The following is a 15,140-nucleotide window of genomic DNA, read 5'->3' as shown; positions in this document are numbered from 1 at the left end:
TGTGTCTCGGCTACCTGCTAAGCTAGCCGCAGGTAGCCGGCTAAGGTGGCTAAGCTACCGGCTAAGGTCCATTACCTGCTGGACCTTATGGCTTTGGGATACAAGGGATGTTTCAAAGACGATTAGCACCCCAGTAGGAGTATAGCAATTTCAATACCTTCCAGGAATTCTTACAAACCTGTTTCCATTGCTCGCTTCTTATGTCACACACACGCAATATACTCTCCAGTCAACGTGTGCTCTACAGCGAATGCTCGCTGCAGTATGAAAGTCCTATTTAAGTAGTCCCTTATCGTTTTACGAAATTCTTTGTAATAGACTACTTGCTGCCACTATATCTCTCGCATCAGATCCTAACTCCCGATCTTCAGGAGAACACACACAACGTTATAATTTTCCCGCATCGTTAGGAGGCTATTTCACAAGCCCTCATAAGGAGCAAAAATTGTGAGGTAGCTTACGGTTTCGTTGCAAGGCACTTTTACATTCTCACGATTTGCGGGGTAGGAGTGAGGTAAGGTGTCACTAGGCTCCTCACCGTAAGGCTCCTTAGTAGGGAGTCCTTACCCTACAAGGAGCAGGGAGAGTCTCCCCACGTAAAGCGATTCCATAGGAGATATTTCAAGCCCCCTCCTTGGCGCCGTGAAACTGCTCCGGTGGTACATTATGGCACTTTATCGCACCGGCCTTACCATTCTCGGTTGTTCGCTTCGCTCTTTACCGCCAGACCACGCGTGTCGCGGCGAGACACTCGTACGCGGATGTTCTGTCCCTGCTCAAGCAATTAGACTTGCAATTGCATATTCGACTTGGCGCTTTAGCGTTTTACGGTGATGACCGATTATTCTCGAGCGAGTTGATGGTGGTAGTGTTTTTGAGTTTGCTGTACTCAATGGCCATTACCTTATTTTTGAGCTTCATCGGAGCACTGCGTCGACGTTTTCATACGCGCCGGTATACTCTATACTCTTAAGCTGAAGATGCACCTCGCGGACCTCAGTACGGAGCACGAGGTGCAACTATAGTGAAAGCACTTCGCGTAAGGTGTAAGTCTCCTTGTCCCTTGCTCCTAAATTAAAGGTGCACCTTAAGGAGCGTTTCTTGTGATATAGGCCTTAGGGTTCCACTTACTGTCTGCTTCTACTCTGAGCAAAAACGAGCTTGAGAGTTCTGGAGCGAAGCGACGGGTTCTCTAACTTGGAGACTCTAAGTCAGATAAGTTTAAAGACTAACCTCAACATGGATATACAGTAGAACCTGCATGAGGGAATGATTCGCTATCTTGATCTGCAATTCATGGAGACCCATCAGGTTTATGAAGTTCGTATCCGGAGTTCGACTTGCTACTACCCGATTAAGTACTTAAGTCCATCATCGTTTGCCCGACTCGCTTCAATCTATTCAATGCAGTGTACTATCAAGCTGAGTTTTCGACGACTCTGTTGTATCGTGTGTTCATATGACTGGACAGAGCTCAGTATAGCATACAGTCGCATGTGAATCACCATGTGCTAGCTACTATCTCATATCATCCACACTAACATGATGTTAGTAACATCTAATGATTAGATTGTGCTCCAGAGCGGGCCGCCCTGAGCGGCTCTGTGTTGTGTCCTTGCTATCATACGATCCGCTAACAGAATCGTGTTCTCAAGTTACTCCGAGAGTGTTAGCTTGAGGATGAATAAGGAGCGTGGCATAGTACGGTGATTGTTGCGTAAGAAACTGGCACGGTTGAAAGCGGTCAGAATGGGCGCTTGTCTGAATATCTATGGAACGGTTTAACCGTTATGGTTACGAGTATCACGTATTCCTCTTAATACGGTATCCGCTATGTGACTGGGTATCGATTGCTACAATTTCAGAGGGAACTGTCTTTGTTGGAAAAGAAATCGAAAATCTCGTGACTTGCTTGAAAAAGTGGCACGCTCCGTATAAGATTGATCTTTTCATCTCAACCTGAGACTTCCAAGGACGCATAGGTCTACGTTCTCGATTCAGTGCAACAAGGACATAATTTAACTGGTGTATCTTAACATATCGCTTACACCCCCGAGCGTCAGCGAGCTAGAGAACCCCGGAGCGAAGCGACGGGTTCTGCTAGTTTATTTTACAAGTGTATGTATAAAGACCGATCAATGGTCGTATCGGAAGGCCTGTCACCAGACAGGCAATGCCTGCCGGTTCATGGCTGGGCCCACGATACGCTGGAGATTCCCGAAGTTTATAACGCGTTGCGTCGTGAAGGACGCTATGCGATGCATGCGGAAAGCGGTGACGAGCAGAAGGAGCATGTAGATTTGACAGGTAGTAAGCGGAGGTAAATTACAAAATCCAAGGAGGTCTGTCGCTCGCTTTTAACAGTTCGGGTTTCTGGTTGCCTTGTCGGGTTTCGGGTGGGGTCTCGGGTTTAACCCTTCGGTTTCGTAACTTTAACTTGTCTTCCTTGCATTTTGTATATTACCCTAACAAGCGGGGTTGGAGCGGGGCAGTGTTGGAATATATGATCGGTTTCCTCAGCTGAGCTCAGGAATTTTCTCATCAATTTTACAAGTCTATACGGAATCGGGTAGAAGTTTGCAGAAAACAGGAATAATTTCCCGAAAATTTTCTCATTGTTACTAACACATGTAGTTGACCATGTGCATATTTCCCCGCACTGTTGGAGAGTATCTCAAGGTTCAACCTGGCAAGATGCAGAATAGGTCCAACTGAGTGCCTTTTTAGGTTGGCGTGGAAGGCCGCGTTCCGAGTCACGACGAACAGCTTCAACAGATGTCGCCTCCGACTCTGAGGCCTCTACCGGTTGTCCAAGTGTGATGGAGGGAAGGGGTAGTGCTTGCCTTTACATCTCTGGAAGATAATCTCGCCCTCCCGCAGGCTCCGGAAAGCACACAGCTCAGCGGCATCGGCTCGACGTCATCTTAGATCTCGATCGGACTATGGTGAACAGCTACGAGATCGGCAAGGCTGATCCATCGCAGTCTGAGAGTGTCACTCCCATTCTGCAAGAGGTCTATAAAGATGAGTAGTAAGGCTCTATCGGGTGGTGCTCACTGCCTTGTCTCAGGGAGGGTCTACCGGAGTTATATCTATGTGTAATTAGCGACGTCAAGGTGCTGACGAAAATACGTCCGCATGCAAGAGCGTTTATAAGGGAGCTGGTAAGGATGAATGGTTTAAACTAATATTACTATTTATCCTATGTTAAATGGAGTTTCACCTCTGATACGAAAACACTAGTGAAAAACATATTTCACGACTACTGCATATCACCGCGAATATCGCGTTTTTCATCGAGTTTTACGTCACTTCGCGTAGAACGGATGAAACTCCAATGTGTATCAATATGATTGGCAATAACAATAGTTCTTACGATGGAGTTTCACCCGTTTTACGTGAAGTGGTGTTATACTCCATGTGAAAAAGACGATATTCGCGATATGAACTCAATTGAAAAAACACTTTGCGAACTACGCTGGACGAATCACTCCATATCACCTATTCGCCATGTTATTCACTGCTCACATGCGTTTTTCGCGAGCTGAAATGTGAAGTGTTTTTCATATCACGGGTGAAAGTCCTATAGTAACATATATGTAACCCTCGTAATACGCGCTTCTCATCAGCAGCGTTTCGTTCAGGTTTCCAAAACTGGCTGCGGGGTGGTATTATCGATATACACTAAGGGCAGTCGACGATATATGGAAGTTATCAAAAAAATGTTAGATCCCTCCGGAGAGCTCATCAAGGTTAGTAAGCGGCTATTCGTGGGTGAAGGATTGGAGTTCCTCAGGGCCGACTCGTGTCTAGGGAGGATGAGCCTTCTAATATGACGCCCTTGGAGAAAGATCCCGACTTTGTAGTTTTTTCTGCGACCAGTTGCCTCGGCTGAGCTGTTTTGATTAGATAATCAACGCGGACTCAGCAGTTGGTACGGAAGAGCTGCGGCGGCGGTGGTTTGTGGTGTTGGATGATAGTCCCGAGGTGTGGCCGGAAGAGTGCAGGGAGGCTGGGAATATCGTTGAAGCTACTATGTAAGGCAAGTGAATAAAGTGTTATCGTTTTAGTTTTAATTCGCCTCCTTTGATTGCAACTGGTAGGTATGATTTTGCCGAGGTTAACTACAGCGCTTTGCTAAAGGCGATATCTGTCGCTGGTACGTTGAGTTCGGCAAAACTGGCAGCGCTGCCGCGCGATAAGGACGATTTTCTACAATGGGTAATGGAGTGGTCAGATATATGTTCGCTTTTCTCACCCGAGCTCGGGAGTTCTCTCACTAGTTTTGAGAGCTTAGATACGAATTTGGGTAGAAATGTATTTTCAAAATTTCCCTGGGGTCGTGATGGGAGGGCGTGGTAAGGCCTCTTAACACGGCTCGTTGGTGTCTGCCATAGTTTATGACAACATTTGGTGTGGTATAAGTTTGGATTGAAAGTTGGTATGTGGATGCCGATAGAATTTCTACACCTACAATATTACTATCGCACCGTTAAACACTCCTCGTTCAAGCTCTCCGTGGTTTACCCGAAAGGCGAGGCATTCGAATTCGCCTGAAAAAGTTATCCCTAGGTCGTGTTGCTGAGGACTGGGAAAATGTGGAGGCTTGCCTTATTGACTCAGCGGGGTCCAATTCGTGTCGTGTGAAATTTCTGAGTGTTTTGATCGTGCCTTGTATGAGCTACTCCATCATTGTTTTAGGAAGCACCCGAGAGGATATGGGGCGTGCGCGATGGGCTTTGCCGAGAGTATGGGTACCTCCCCAGCTGGCGAGCATCTGATGCGTGCTCTACTGACGATTCGGAGCCACCGTCACCGAGTACGCGGTCTGAGGAAGGCGTCACGTAGTGGTTAGTTATCAGGCACGGCTGCATGTCGAACTAAGGGTAGTGTAGGTTGGTCAGCACGAAGGTCAGCGCGGCATTTCGAGTGAGTCTTTCGTAACTGTTGTGAGATTGAGGGTTCAATTGGTCGGTGTATTCAGAAGTGAGGAGGAGATGAAGAGTGCAGAGGATGGTAGTCGGAGGCGCATGCCACGTAGGAGAAGTGTAAGGGGAACGGTCGGAGAGTGGCTCCTTAGTAGTATTGTTTCGGATAGGTTACCCGCATAGATGGGCTGGTCGACTGTCACCGTGTCACCACTGGTGTCACTAGCACCAAGGTCGACGGGGGGCTGAAGACCACACCGCGTCATCGTGGGAGTCGTGGCACTATTTTCGGCCTCCCTCTGAGGTAGTGAAGTCTTTCAGTGGGCCGGTCGTAATTAGATAGAACGTTGGTTTTTGAGAATTCAATATCTCCATCGAGATCCTCCCTGAAATGAAACTGATTTCAGAGTCGAACTAAGCGATATTCATTCCGTATTAAGGCTCAAACGCCTTGCTGCGGCCATTCCTACTTGAGAAATTTTTTCACCCGTGTGTAGTCATATTATTAATACCTCTGAGGAATGTATTTGGCGCTCGGGACCACCAAATTTGCGAGTGAAAGAGTTATATTCGCAACTAGGGACATGAAGTAGGCGGTGGTGGTCGAATAGGGAAATTAATACTTTCCTTGTCATTAACTGTTAAATAGAACTGTGCGTGCGACGAACATATACAGTACGCGCTGATGGAGGTGGAACAAGCCGTATTGTTGTAGGTTCGTCATCTTCGCGATAGCATCACTCCTTATAATACTCAATGAGCTGGTCCATGGTCCCATGGCCGATCCGGTGTCGACTACGACAGTTTACCCGCTGGCTGAGGGGCTGACGGAGGCCCCGGCAGTGGGGACAGCTGAGGAGTTTGTTTATATGAATACCACTGAGGCTGCTGCATTGACCGAATCTGTATATGGGGCCTCCCACCTCCGACAGAGAATGACCACTGCTAGAGCACCGGAAGAGGTGCCATACTACCTTGTATAGAGCCTCGTGAGGAGCTGTATGTATTTTCTCAGTGTTGATATGATTTTCCGAATACGACTATGCTATGGTTCGTATGCAAGATTCACGTAAACTCTAACATTCCTCATAACCTTGTACGAAGCTATCATTGTCATTGCTATGTTCCTTCCTATGTTAATCGTGGAGTGGGGGGGAGGCTCCACTATGAGCAGCTAGCTGTTGTGGCGATCACCAGGTGGTGGACAACTGATCATTTTGTAGTGGCGTGGTAACGAGTTCTTTATCGAAATTGTCTCTGCAACGAAAAATGAGGAGATGTTGTCGCTGTGGTGGAGGCCTTTATTGTTGGGGCGGTGGTCTGCTGGTGATGACTACTTTCTTAAGAAAGATCAGTTGTCCGTGCTCTCCTGATAGCTGTGGTTAACGGCGTTGTGTTGAGTATGGAGAATAGTGGGTGGCGGGGATTGAACCCGGGTCGTTTGAATGAAGGCGATGACAATCTACCATTGTGGAATTTGTCGGACCATTCAATCCAGCTCTTGTTTTGAATGGCTGTGGAGGGTGTCCATAGTGACAGCGCCGCCGCATTAGGAAATGAAGCTGAGGAGGGCTACGTGAGTGATGCATCGGAGGGTCTTGTTCAGTCCATGGTCGAGGACAGCATGAGGCGGACTGAGAGAGCCGAGAGCAAACTGGAGGGTACTCAGTTTTGGACGGCTTGGCTTCGATCATTGCCTCCTTAGCTAGCGCTTCGCTGGAAGACCGGATAACACTGTTGGCGTCGCTGGTTGGGGAGAGGGGGGCTGCGGCGGCGGCGGCGATGAGGGGGGTAAGTGGGGGTTGGGGGGGGGCAGTATTGGAATTCATGTTCGCTTACCTCAACTGATTTTACGAGTTTACTTATTTATTATTAGGAGTTTACATACGAATTCGGATGAAATGAGAATTTACCGAAATTTTATCAGAGTTTCCTCTCGAATGTAGTTGACCATGTGCATATTTTCCCACACTGGGGTGGACTGTGGGCCTTAGGGTCGAACTAGAGCCGGCTCGACGTCATCGGCGGCGGCGGCAGGAGTCGTGGGTCCTGCACCTGTGAGGCTGTGCCATCTGCTCCGTGAACTGGAAGAGATAATGTTGTTCTCGTATTGGAATGAGGTGGAGATCTTCTTAGCGGAGCGATGCAAAAGATTTGGAATAGATTGAATCGTCGTCTTTGGTCCAACTCCGACAGTTGTGCTTGCACTTGTTGACCTCTACCATGGGCGAGAGGACGTTACGGAGGAGCTATGCAGTGGACACTCTCGCGGCGGCGGCACTGAAAGCCTCGTAGGTCCACTCATAGGCTCCTCGTGAGCCAGTGGAGTCAATGCTGCTTCCTATTTCGCTACTGATTTCCATGTGGTGGTGGGAGGTGCATGCTTAACGCTTCGGGCGTCAGCAGCGGCACTGTGTCGTTGTTCAGGTTTCGAAGAGATTCCCTGAGTGCAGGGGGCGCATTGGAGTTGGAGGCGGCTTGTGTATCACTTCTAGATGCTGCCCAGGCCCCTCAGAAAGAGGGCGAAGGGGCTATGGCGGTCCTAAGGCGAATGTCGGCGCTGAAAGCCGCAGTGGACTTGACCACAGGTAGAGCGCTGTTGCTTTTACTCTCAGCTTTGATGACCTCTTAGTGGGGCTGCCCATGACCAAGGCTGTTCGACGTGATATCATTGAAGTGATTCGTCGCCAATTTAACCGCTATGGTCGGCAGTCGGTGTGGGTCCACGTGGAGTGCCGGAAGAACGCCGCTCGTCAGCTGGAAAGGCTCCTAAGTGATTTGCCCCTTGCAGCTGCTAGGGTCGATCCGGCTGCAGGTAGTGGGTTCCTCAACGACCAACCGAGTGCAGTGGACGACGCCCGATACTGTATCGTCAACCACCTCCCGGAAAAGGAGACCAGTGTTGAGGTCAGCGGGGCCTTGGCAGTGTTGGAAGAATAAGTGGTCGCTTTCCTCAGCTGAGCTCGGGAGTTTCCTCACTAATTATAGGAGTTCATATACGGCTTAGTATAGAAATGTACAGATAGCAACAATAACTCCCCCAAAAATTCCCTCGAGTTGACCACGTGCATATTGGGCCTCGATTGTTGCACGAGGAATGCCTCAGGTTCGCACCGCCTTGTTCCGCTGTTTAGCGCTGCTCCCGCACGCCCTATCGGATGGCATACGATCGATGATTGTGAACACCCTTATTAAGGCGCCACTCTCAGTGGCTGACCTCGAGTCTAGTATTGCTTGTGCTGGCGTACTGTGCAAGAAGGTCAGTAGTTTGGATAGTCTGCGTAAAAAGTTGAAGTCGGGAGGCAACAGCAACAACGCGGCTGTGATGGTCGCTATGGCGCGCTGTGGGTTAGACGAGGGCAGCCCTATGAGGCCCCTGGAGGTCCTAAGGACACTTCTGGAGGTTCCTGGGGACCCGTCTATAGTGGGAATAGTGGACGGCATCGGTGGTGATGCTGAAGTCTTTGGGAAGTGCTGTTGTTCATTGGTATGGCGGGCAAGTGAACTGGGTCTAGCTGGGGAAGTCTTCGACTTTCTTATAGAGGACTTGCGCGACCAAGGGGTACACTGGGGAGTTTATTTTGACTATGCAGATCTTCTGGCTGTGTTCAGGCCCCTAGGACTACCTTCCAGAGGCTGATAACACTAAAGCTAGTGGAAGTGTGTGTTAGGGCAGGAGGGGTTCCGGGGGTCTACTTCGACCAGGACTGGGGTGAGGTGACTGAACTGCTCTTGGCGTATGCAGTTGATGAGGCTGGTGTCACTGGGGAGGCTGCTAGCAGGGCGCTGATGGCTGTAGGGCCGGTGGGAACTAGGGTTGGTAGGGGGACGGGGACCAGCTCAGGTGCTCGATGTGGTGCGCTGTGATCCGTCCTTTACGACAAGGGTAGTGGGCAGGCTTAGGGAAGGAGGAGGAGGAGATAGTGGCACTGAGTGGAGGAAGCGTTTTGGGTAGTATAGGATTTCATAGTGTGGGATTGATCGTATTGAAAGTACCAGGGTGGACGGATGTTGGGACTCCCTTCACTGGGTCAATGTTGGAAAGTATGCACATGGTCGACCACATGTGTTGGGGACAATTCTGAGAAAATTTGGGGAAATTATTGTGGGTTTCTGTACACTTCTACCCGGACTGGACTCAAACCGAGCTCAGCTGAAGAGAGCGAGCATATATTCCTCCAACAGTGCAATGGGTTGACCTAGTCTTCGTCATTTCGGCCAGGTTATGTCAACTAGTGGGCGCTCTGGTCTCGTCGGCCCCTTTAAGTGTAGTGGAGACGGTGTTCAAGACTGCATTAGGGTGGCTTGAGGGAGGTGTGGACTCTAGTGAACTGCCTAGGGCCGCCTGTGCTCTCACACTCGTGGAAGGTGAGCAGAGGCGCATGACGGTGGGGTTAGGGTCCTTCAGGCTGCCTCAACACCCCGTTTGATCGGGCCCGATGGGTCCTCCTTCCGAGCCTGCAGCAGCTACTGGGCATACTAGATGGTCTGTTGGGGTCGGCGGCTATCTCGGAACTCCAGAGCTGGATCATATCAACGGCAGCTCTTGGTGATGCTGACGAGGTACTTGTAAGGGTTCCTATTGCCCCTCTCCTGTGTGTTGGCAGGTTGACTCTACTGCGGATCTGCACTTGAACGACCGCTTGGTCATCCTGCTGGTGGGCCAACGGGTTGTGGCTCTTGTTCTGAGCGTGATGAGCAGTGACGATAAACCATCTGAAACGGCGAAGGAGGCGGCAGCGAAAGCAGTGGAGTTTTTGATCGAAATTCTGAATTTGCTGAAGTTCCTGCCGAGCCCGCTGACGCCTATCAGCGACCCACAGCCGAGGTTAATACGGAGTTTAGCTGACCGGGGCATACCCGACAGGTTGAGGGTCTTCCTGCATGGCCCGACGGGGCCTGATGTCCGCAGGGCTGACACTGGGCTGAGGCTACTGGGCGAAATCAAATGCTGCTGTTGCGAGGCCTTGCGGAAGGTCATAGAGAAGGAGGAAGTGCTTGACAGTGGGCAAGTGGGGGCAGTAGTGGAGGGCCTGCTGGAGGACGTGGGAGGTAGAGTAGTACCGTCGCATGGGGGGTCGTTGCCACTAGGGGAGCTGGAAGAGCCCCTTGGGGTCCCACCGAGTGATTGGGTAACTAGTGGGGCTGTGTTGACCATAATGGAGAGAGCGAGTGATGAAGTTAAGGAGGCCTGTGGGCTGCTGCGGTCGATTTCGGACGCTCTTGCGGCTGGTGTGGTATCAAGTGAAAAACGGTTGGAGACGATTGAGAGGATGGTCAGGTCTGTGAGGGATGGCCTTCCTGTAGTAGACTTTTCGGGAGTCCAGGAAGGGACTCAAGTCGTGATCCCGAACGACCTGCGCGCAGTGGTACTGTTGAGGACGCTAGTGAGAGTGGCCGAACATGTGCAGGGCGAGGATAAGATTGCATGCTCGGAGGAGATGATGACGCTGATAGAGGTAGCCCTGCTGAAGCCTCTGGATGTGTCTAGGTTGAATGCCTTGTTGAGGCTGTTGGTGACAGTAGCCCCCACCTTCCCTGAGAGGGTCCGTGCCTTGGTCCAGAAAATAGTGGATACTACAGAGTGTCGTGATGAAATCATCGTGAACTGCTGTCGAGCAGTGGATGCCCTCACGGATGTTGTGGATGTGTGGGAGGAGTTTAGTCGTTCGGAGTCGCAGCTGGCCTACAGTACTAAACCTGGGTTACGATTCGCTGTGTTATCGGCGCTACGCCACGGAGGGTCGAGGGCGTTGGGTCTGTCTGTGGCCCACATGGTGGAAGAGTCTTGGGACTCTCGGGCGGCCTGGGAGCAGCTCGGGCGGGTTCTTGAGACATGCAGAAGGGGCCCTCCTACGGCCCTGTCTATGACGTTGATGCGGGCTCTCGAGCTGATGGCTGGTCGTGAGTCTGAGGCCGTCTCCATTCATTTGCTAGGGTACTCTGCGGCGTGCATTGAGACCAATCCTGAGACACCCAGGCGGCTGTGCCGGAAGATGATACAGTCGGGATATTACGGTTCTCGAAGGCAAGCAGTTGCTTGCCTGTTGCAGCTAGCTGAGAAGTCCATCCCGGTGGGAGCGGTCGAATGGGGCCCAGCACTTGTCAAATTGTATAGTAGTAGTGCCGTGAGGGGGGAGGAGGGCCTCTGTGAGGAGATAGAGCGGCTGGTGAAAGTCATGGGCCATGTGCAGCCGAGGGAGTCTATGGAGACGGCCTTGGTCGTTTTGGGCGGTCTTGCTATGGTAGGTCGCCTCCTGAGGGCCCGTCACTCGAATTCTCAGAGTCCCAGTGCGGCACCGCCCGGCTCGACCGTGTCACCACGTGGTAACGTGCGTGGACGATCCCTTTCTGTGGAGGTCATGCGTGGGCGAGTGATGGAGGATGGTTCTAGTCCAGTTGCAGCAACAACGAGATATGGTGAGCTACTGATATTATGTATAGTAGTGCATTGGTACTTCTTGAAGATGATGCTGATAGCCATCCTCGTACACCTGTGCTCCTACCGAGGGCCCGGGCCTTGGCCGCTCGGCTCTTGGGGGTAGTGGTAGCCAACGTGGAGGTCGACCCAGCGGATACGAACTCGCCAGAAGCTGTGCTGAAGTTAGCACTCATGTTGGCGAATTCAAGTGGGCGCGGAGTGCTCGGAAGTGGCTCCTAGGTAACATCGCTGTATTCAGCCGATGAGAAGACTGTTGGACCGTCCAGAGATTGGACTGCTCTATACGTGGCCTCTCTAGAGCTCCTGCATCTAGTAGTGAGCGAAGACCGGCCTCAGACCGTCTCGAGCGGCGGGGTCCTCCTTGCCAGGTTGTGCAGAAATACAGTGTCGCTGCTGATAGCAGTCTACCGCGGCTGGCTGCCTATGAAGCGCAGGTGGTGCCGGTCCTAAGAGCAGCACTGCAGGCTTCGTATAGTGTCCAGGTAGTACTGGTCATAGTGTTGCATGGTCTATGGGTTTGACTCAGGAGGCTGCTTGTGACGTTGTTACAGTGTGTGTATCGCGACGGCTGGTGGGGAGTCCGGACGCGTTAGTAGCGGCTTTGGTGAGGAACATTAGTAGTGTAGAGGTGTCACCTGCTTTGGACCGTGTCACCGATAATTGGTAACTTCAGGTTGATGAGAAGGGGCAGTTGTTGTTCGAGGGACGGTATGGCTCAGAGGCCTCAGCTGCCTCTGCGTATTTCAAATGCTTCGTTACTCTTGCTGACTGCTTGGGAGAATCCTCCACTGTGAGTGAGGAGATCAGGAGCTCGCTGGTCCCGCACGTCGAGAGGCTGCTGGAGGACTGTGCGGTGGCTGGGCGTATCTATAGTGACAAGGAGGAGGCGACAGACTATAATTTTCTGACCTTTCGGGGGGCTGATTTTGCCTCTGTACGGGAGAGAGTATGCGGGCCTGTTGCCAATGCGGCTGTAGTGTTAGCCTGGGTATTGCAGCTGATTGACGGCGGCTATGTGGCGCCTTGCAGGGAAATTGTCGAGTATTTGCTCACTACTGGGTGGCCTGGGCTGAGTGGGCAGATCCTCACAGGGGCTCTGTCTGCCATAGTGGAGGAAGGTATAGAGGATAATGAGGTTGTCGAGAGGGTGCGGCAATGGACGGCTAAGGTGCGCTACGAGTCGATGGACAACATGCAGTTGTTGGCGCTCGCTGAAGTCTTCGACAAGTTCCAATGTGAGGAGCGGGCTGACTGTGCACAGCAGTGCCTCCGTAGGGGCATTCTGATAACCAAATCGATAAAAGCTTTGCTTGACCATATTGAGGAAGGTGCTCTCGTGGACTCGCCCTTTCCAGTGGACACTGTATTGATCGCCCCAGAGGTGACGCTGGCTCGGTGGGAGCCCGAGAAACTTCCGTCTGGGGTGGTAGAAAGAATAGCACGCAGATGTATCGCGAAAATCATGAACGATGTGCATCTTGGGAAAATCGAGGTCGAGAGACTACTTGGAGTTTTGAAGAAGTGTCCGGACTCGATCTGGCAGGGGGATGTTCACCTCGCTGATGAGCTTGCTCGGACCCTGGTTCGAATCCTGCGTCCGCCGTTTTTCCTGCCGGCCTCTGTTTTGGATGGTTTTGACTCCCGTCGGAAAGCAAGCGTTGCTGAGATCCTTGAAGAGGAAGGGGATGAGGCTTTGGCGAGGAGCGTATTGGGCGCGCGCGATAATTCAGAGGTTTTTTCAGAATGAAGTCGAAGTCGAAAAAATATCATTTTTGATATACTTGATATCACGGCAGATACTACTGTGGCTCTCGTTTTCGAGTTCGTATTTTTTCACTTGGTTGTTTCAGTTTGTCGGGTTCACTTTTCACAGCGATATGTCTGGCAAGAAGCCACAAGCACCGGAGGTGGACGTCAGCCAGATGACTCTGGCCAAGAGCTCTGGCGATCGCATCAACACTACTGTTGTCGTTCACCCCATTGTAAGGCGCGACTTGGCCTTAGACTTGGAATTTCTCTGGCAGGTGCTCCTCTCTATTGTCGATCATTACAACAGGGCGGCTAGGGGCACGGCGAGACGTGTTGTGGGCACGCTGTTGGGCCAGATGCTGGTAGACCTTTTCGGTGGCGAAAGTTGTGTAGTGTCTCCTTTCAGGATGGTAAACTGCATGTTACCAACAGCTTCGCCTTGCCCTTCGAGGAGGACCTGAGAGACCCTCAGGTGTGGTTTGTTGACCATAACTATCACGAAAAGATGTATGCCATGTTCAAAAAGGTAGGCGCGGCTCTTGCATGTTGTTGGTGAGATTGATGACTCATCGTATGGGTTTCGATGGGAGCAGCAGGTAGAGAGAGAGCATTTGTTTTTATGTGTTTCTATTGCAGGTCTCGCAGAAGGAAGTGGTCGTGGGGTGGTACTCTAGCGGGCCCAGGATTAAACCTAGCGATCTCGCAATCAATGAGATCTTCCGACGGTAGCCTGTCGTCTCCATCTGGATGTTGTTGAGAATGTGTTGGTATTCCTCATTACAAGGTATTGTCCGGAGCCTGTGTTCCTCATTATGGACGTCACTGGAGGCAATAGTAGCAGTGCTGCTAAGAAGGGGGATCTCGATCCCAGAGACTTCCCCATGCAGGCCTACTACTCGGCTGAAGAGGTAACTCAATCTTGCTGGTCATTCGGATGTTCCAGTAGGGTATAGAAACATTCAATAGGAAGCCCTTCGTGATAACAGCCATGACAACAGCAGAATTGATCTTCAACTCATCGTTGTTTTTAGGCCTCTGCAGATCCTCTCACTCGTAGAACCTTCGTTCACTTGCCTTCTGTTGTTGGAGCCTTTGAAGCCGAGGAGGTCGGTGTAGAGCATCTGCTACGAGACATCAGGTGAGTTCCTCTTGAGCGAGGCAGGACCGCCCCTTTATGGCGTATTGTGACAGGACGCAGAGCACGAGTACTCTGGCCACTCGAGTGGAGTCTAAGATGAATGCCTTGAAGTAAGTCTCGGGCAGCTCGTTTGGTATGATTTCGGCCGCTATCGATCAGTGTTGGAGGCTGAGCTCAGGAGTTCCCTCACTAGTTATAGAAATTCGGGTATCTCCCAAATTTTCTCGGAATTTCCTTACGGTCAGCAACACATGTAGTTGACCATATGCATATTTTCCGACACTGCTACCGCCTCTCGACTCGACTCCTGTGGTTGATGGAATGCCTCCTTTCAGAACCCTCGTGGTGAAGATTAATGAGATTGCACAGTACTTAGGGCAGGTTATCGATGGCAAGCTGCCTCCTAATGCACAAATCATCTACAATCTCCAGGTGAGACAACCGCTGCTGCCATGCTCGGGGTATTCGGCACTGGTCAGAACATATTCAACTACTTGCCTGGTGACAGCCAGGAGGACGTTGAGCTCATGCGTTCTTTCAATGTGGAGACCAACGACAGTATGCTGTGCATTTACTTGGGTAGGTCGAGGGTAAATGAGTATTGAAACTTGATGGGCCCAGGATCGATACTGCGTGCCACCGTCGCCCTGCACAACCTCATCAACAACAAGATCGCTAATAAGGCACCAGAAGCAGAGGCGGAGGCTAAGGCCGAGGCTAAGGCAGAGAAGATCTCTGCAGCTAAAGGTAAGCAGCCTAGCGGCTTTCCAACGCTGAGCTGGTCTGTTGTAGAGAGCAAGAAGTCGGCAACAGCACCGTGAAGTGATGGGGTTGAGTTGTGCAGAAACACCGAGTGCGCAGTTTCTACTTACTTTGATTTTTG

At 51.1% G+C, this 15,140-nt stretch overlaps 2 protein-coding genes across 2 annotated transcripts; both read left to right on the top strand.

The window, feature by feature from the left end:
• Nucleotides 1-2,942: 2,942 nt before the first annotated feature.
• Nucleotides 2,943-4,041, top strand: Pmar_PMAR002906 (hypothetical protein; the record flags this gene model as incomplete). The annotated part of the gene is made up of 5 exons (XM_002768073.1): nucleotides 2,943-3,028; nucleotides 3,071-3,164; nucleotides 3,645-3,752; nucleotides 3,797-3,862; nucleotides 3,910-4,041. 5 exons carry the CDS (start codon nucleotides 2,943-2,945, stop codon nucleotides 4,039-4,041), a joined length of 486 nt encoding a protein of 161 aa, XP_002768119.1.
• Nucleotides 4,042-6,438: 2,397 nt separating this feature from the next.
• Nucleotides 6,439-15,078, top strand: Pmar_PMAR002905 (26s proteasome regulatory subunit 7, psd7, putative; the record flags this gene model as incomplete). The annotated part of the gene is made up of 30 exons (XM_002768072.1): nucleotides 6,439-6,589; nucleotides 6,634-6,719; nucleotides 6,923-6,985; nucleotides 7,092-7,219; nucleotides 7,356-7,516; nucleotides 7,744-7,835; nucleotides 8,035-8,490; nucleotides 8,541-8,732; nucleotides 8,773-8,879; nucleotides 9,151-9,296; nucleotides 9,337-9,491; nucleotides 9,536-9,980; nucleotides 10,020-11,173; nucleotides 11,213-11,348; nucleotides 11,396-11,557; nucleotides 11,609-11,682; nucleotides 11,739-11,852; nucleotides 12,044-12,765; nucleotides 12,817-12,952; nucleotides 13,221-13,352; nucleotides 13,395-13,481; nucleotides 13,526-13,645; nucleotides 13,756-13,844; nucleotides 13,904-13,953; nucleotides 13,993-14,027; nucleotides 14,151-14,257; nucleotides 14,311-14,367; nucleotides 14,593-14,689; nucleotides 14,737-14,836; nucleotides 14,879-15,078. The coding sequence occupies 30 exons, from the start codon at nucleotides 6,439-6,441 to the stop codon at nucleotides 15,076-15,078; spliced, it is 5,754 nt and encodes a 1,917-aa protein (XP_002768118.1).
• Nucleotides 15,079-15,140: the final 62 nt, after the last annotated feature.

This window comes from Perkinsus marinus, assembly GCF_000006405.1.
Source record: "Perkinsus marinus ATCC 50983 genomic scaffold scf_1104296969090, whole genome shotgun sequence".
NCBI lineage: Eukaryota > Perkinsozoa > Perkinsida > Perkinsidae > Perkinsus > Perkinsus marinus.
The sequence above is the reverse complement of the archived record's forward strand: the minus strand, read 5'-3'. Positions and strand labels throughout refer to the sequence as shown.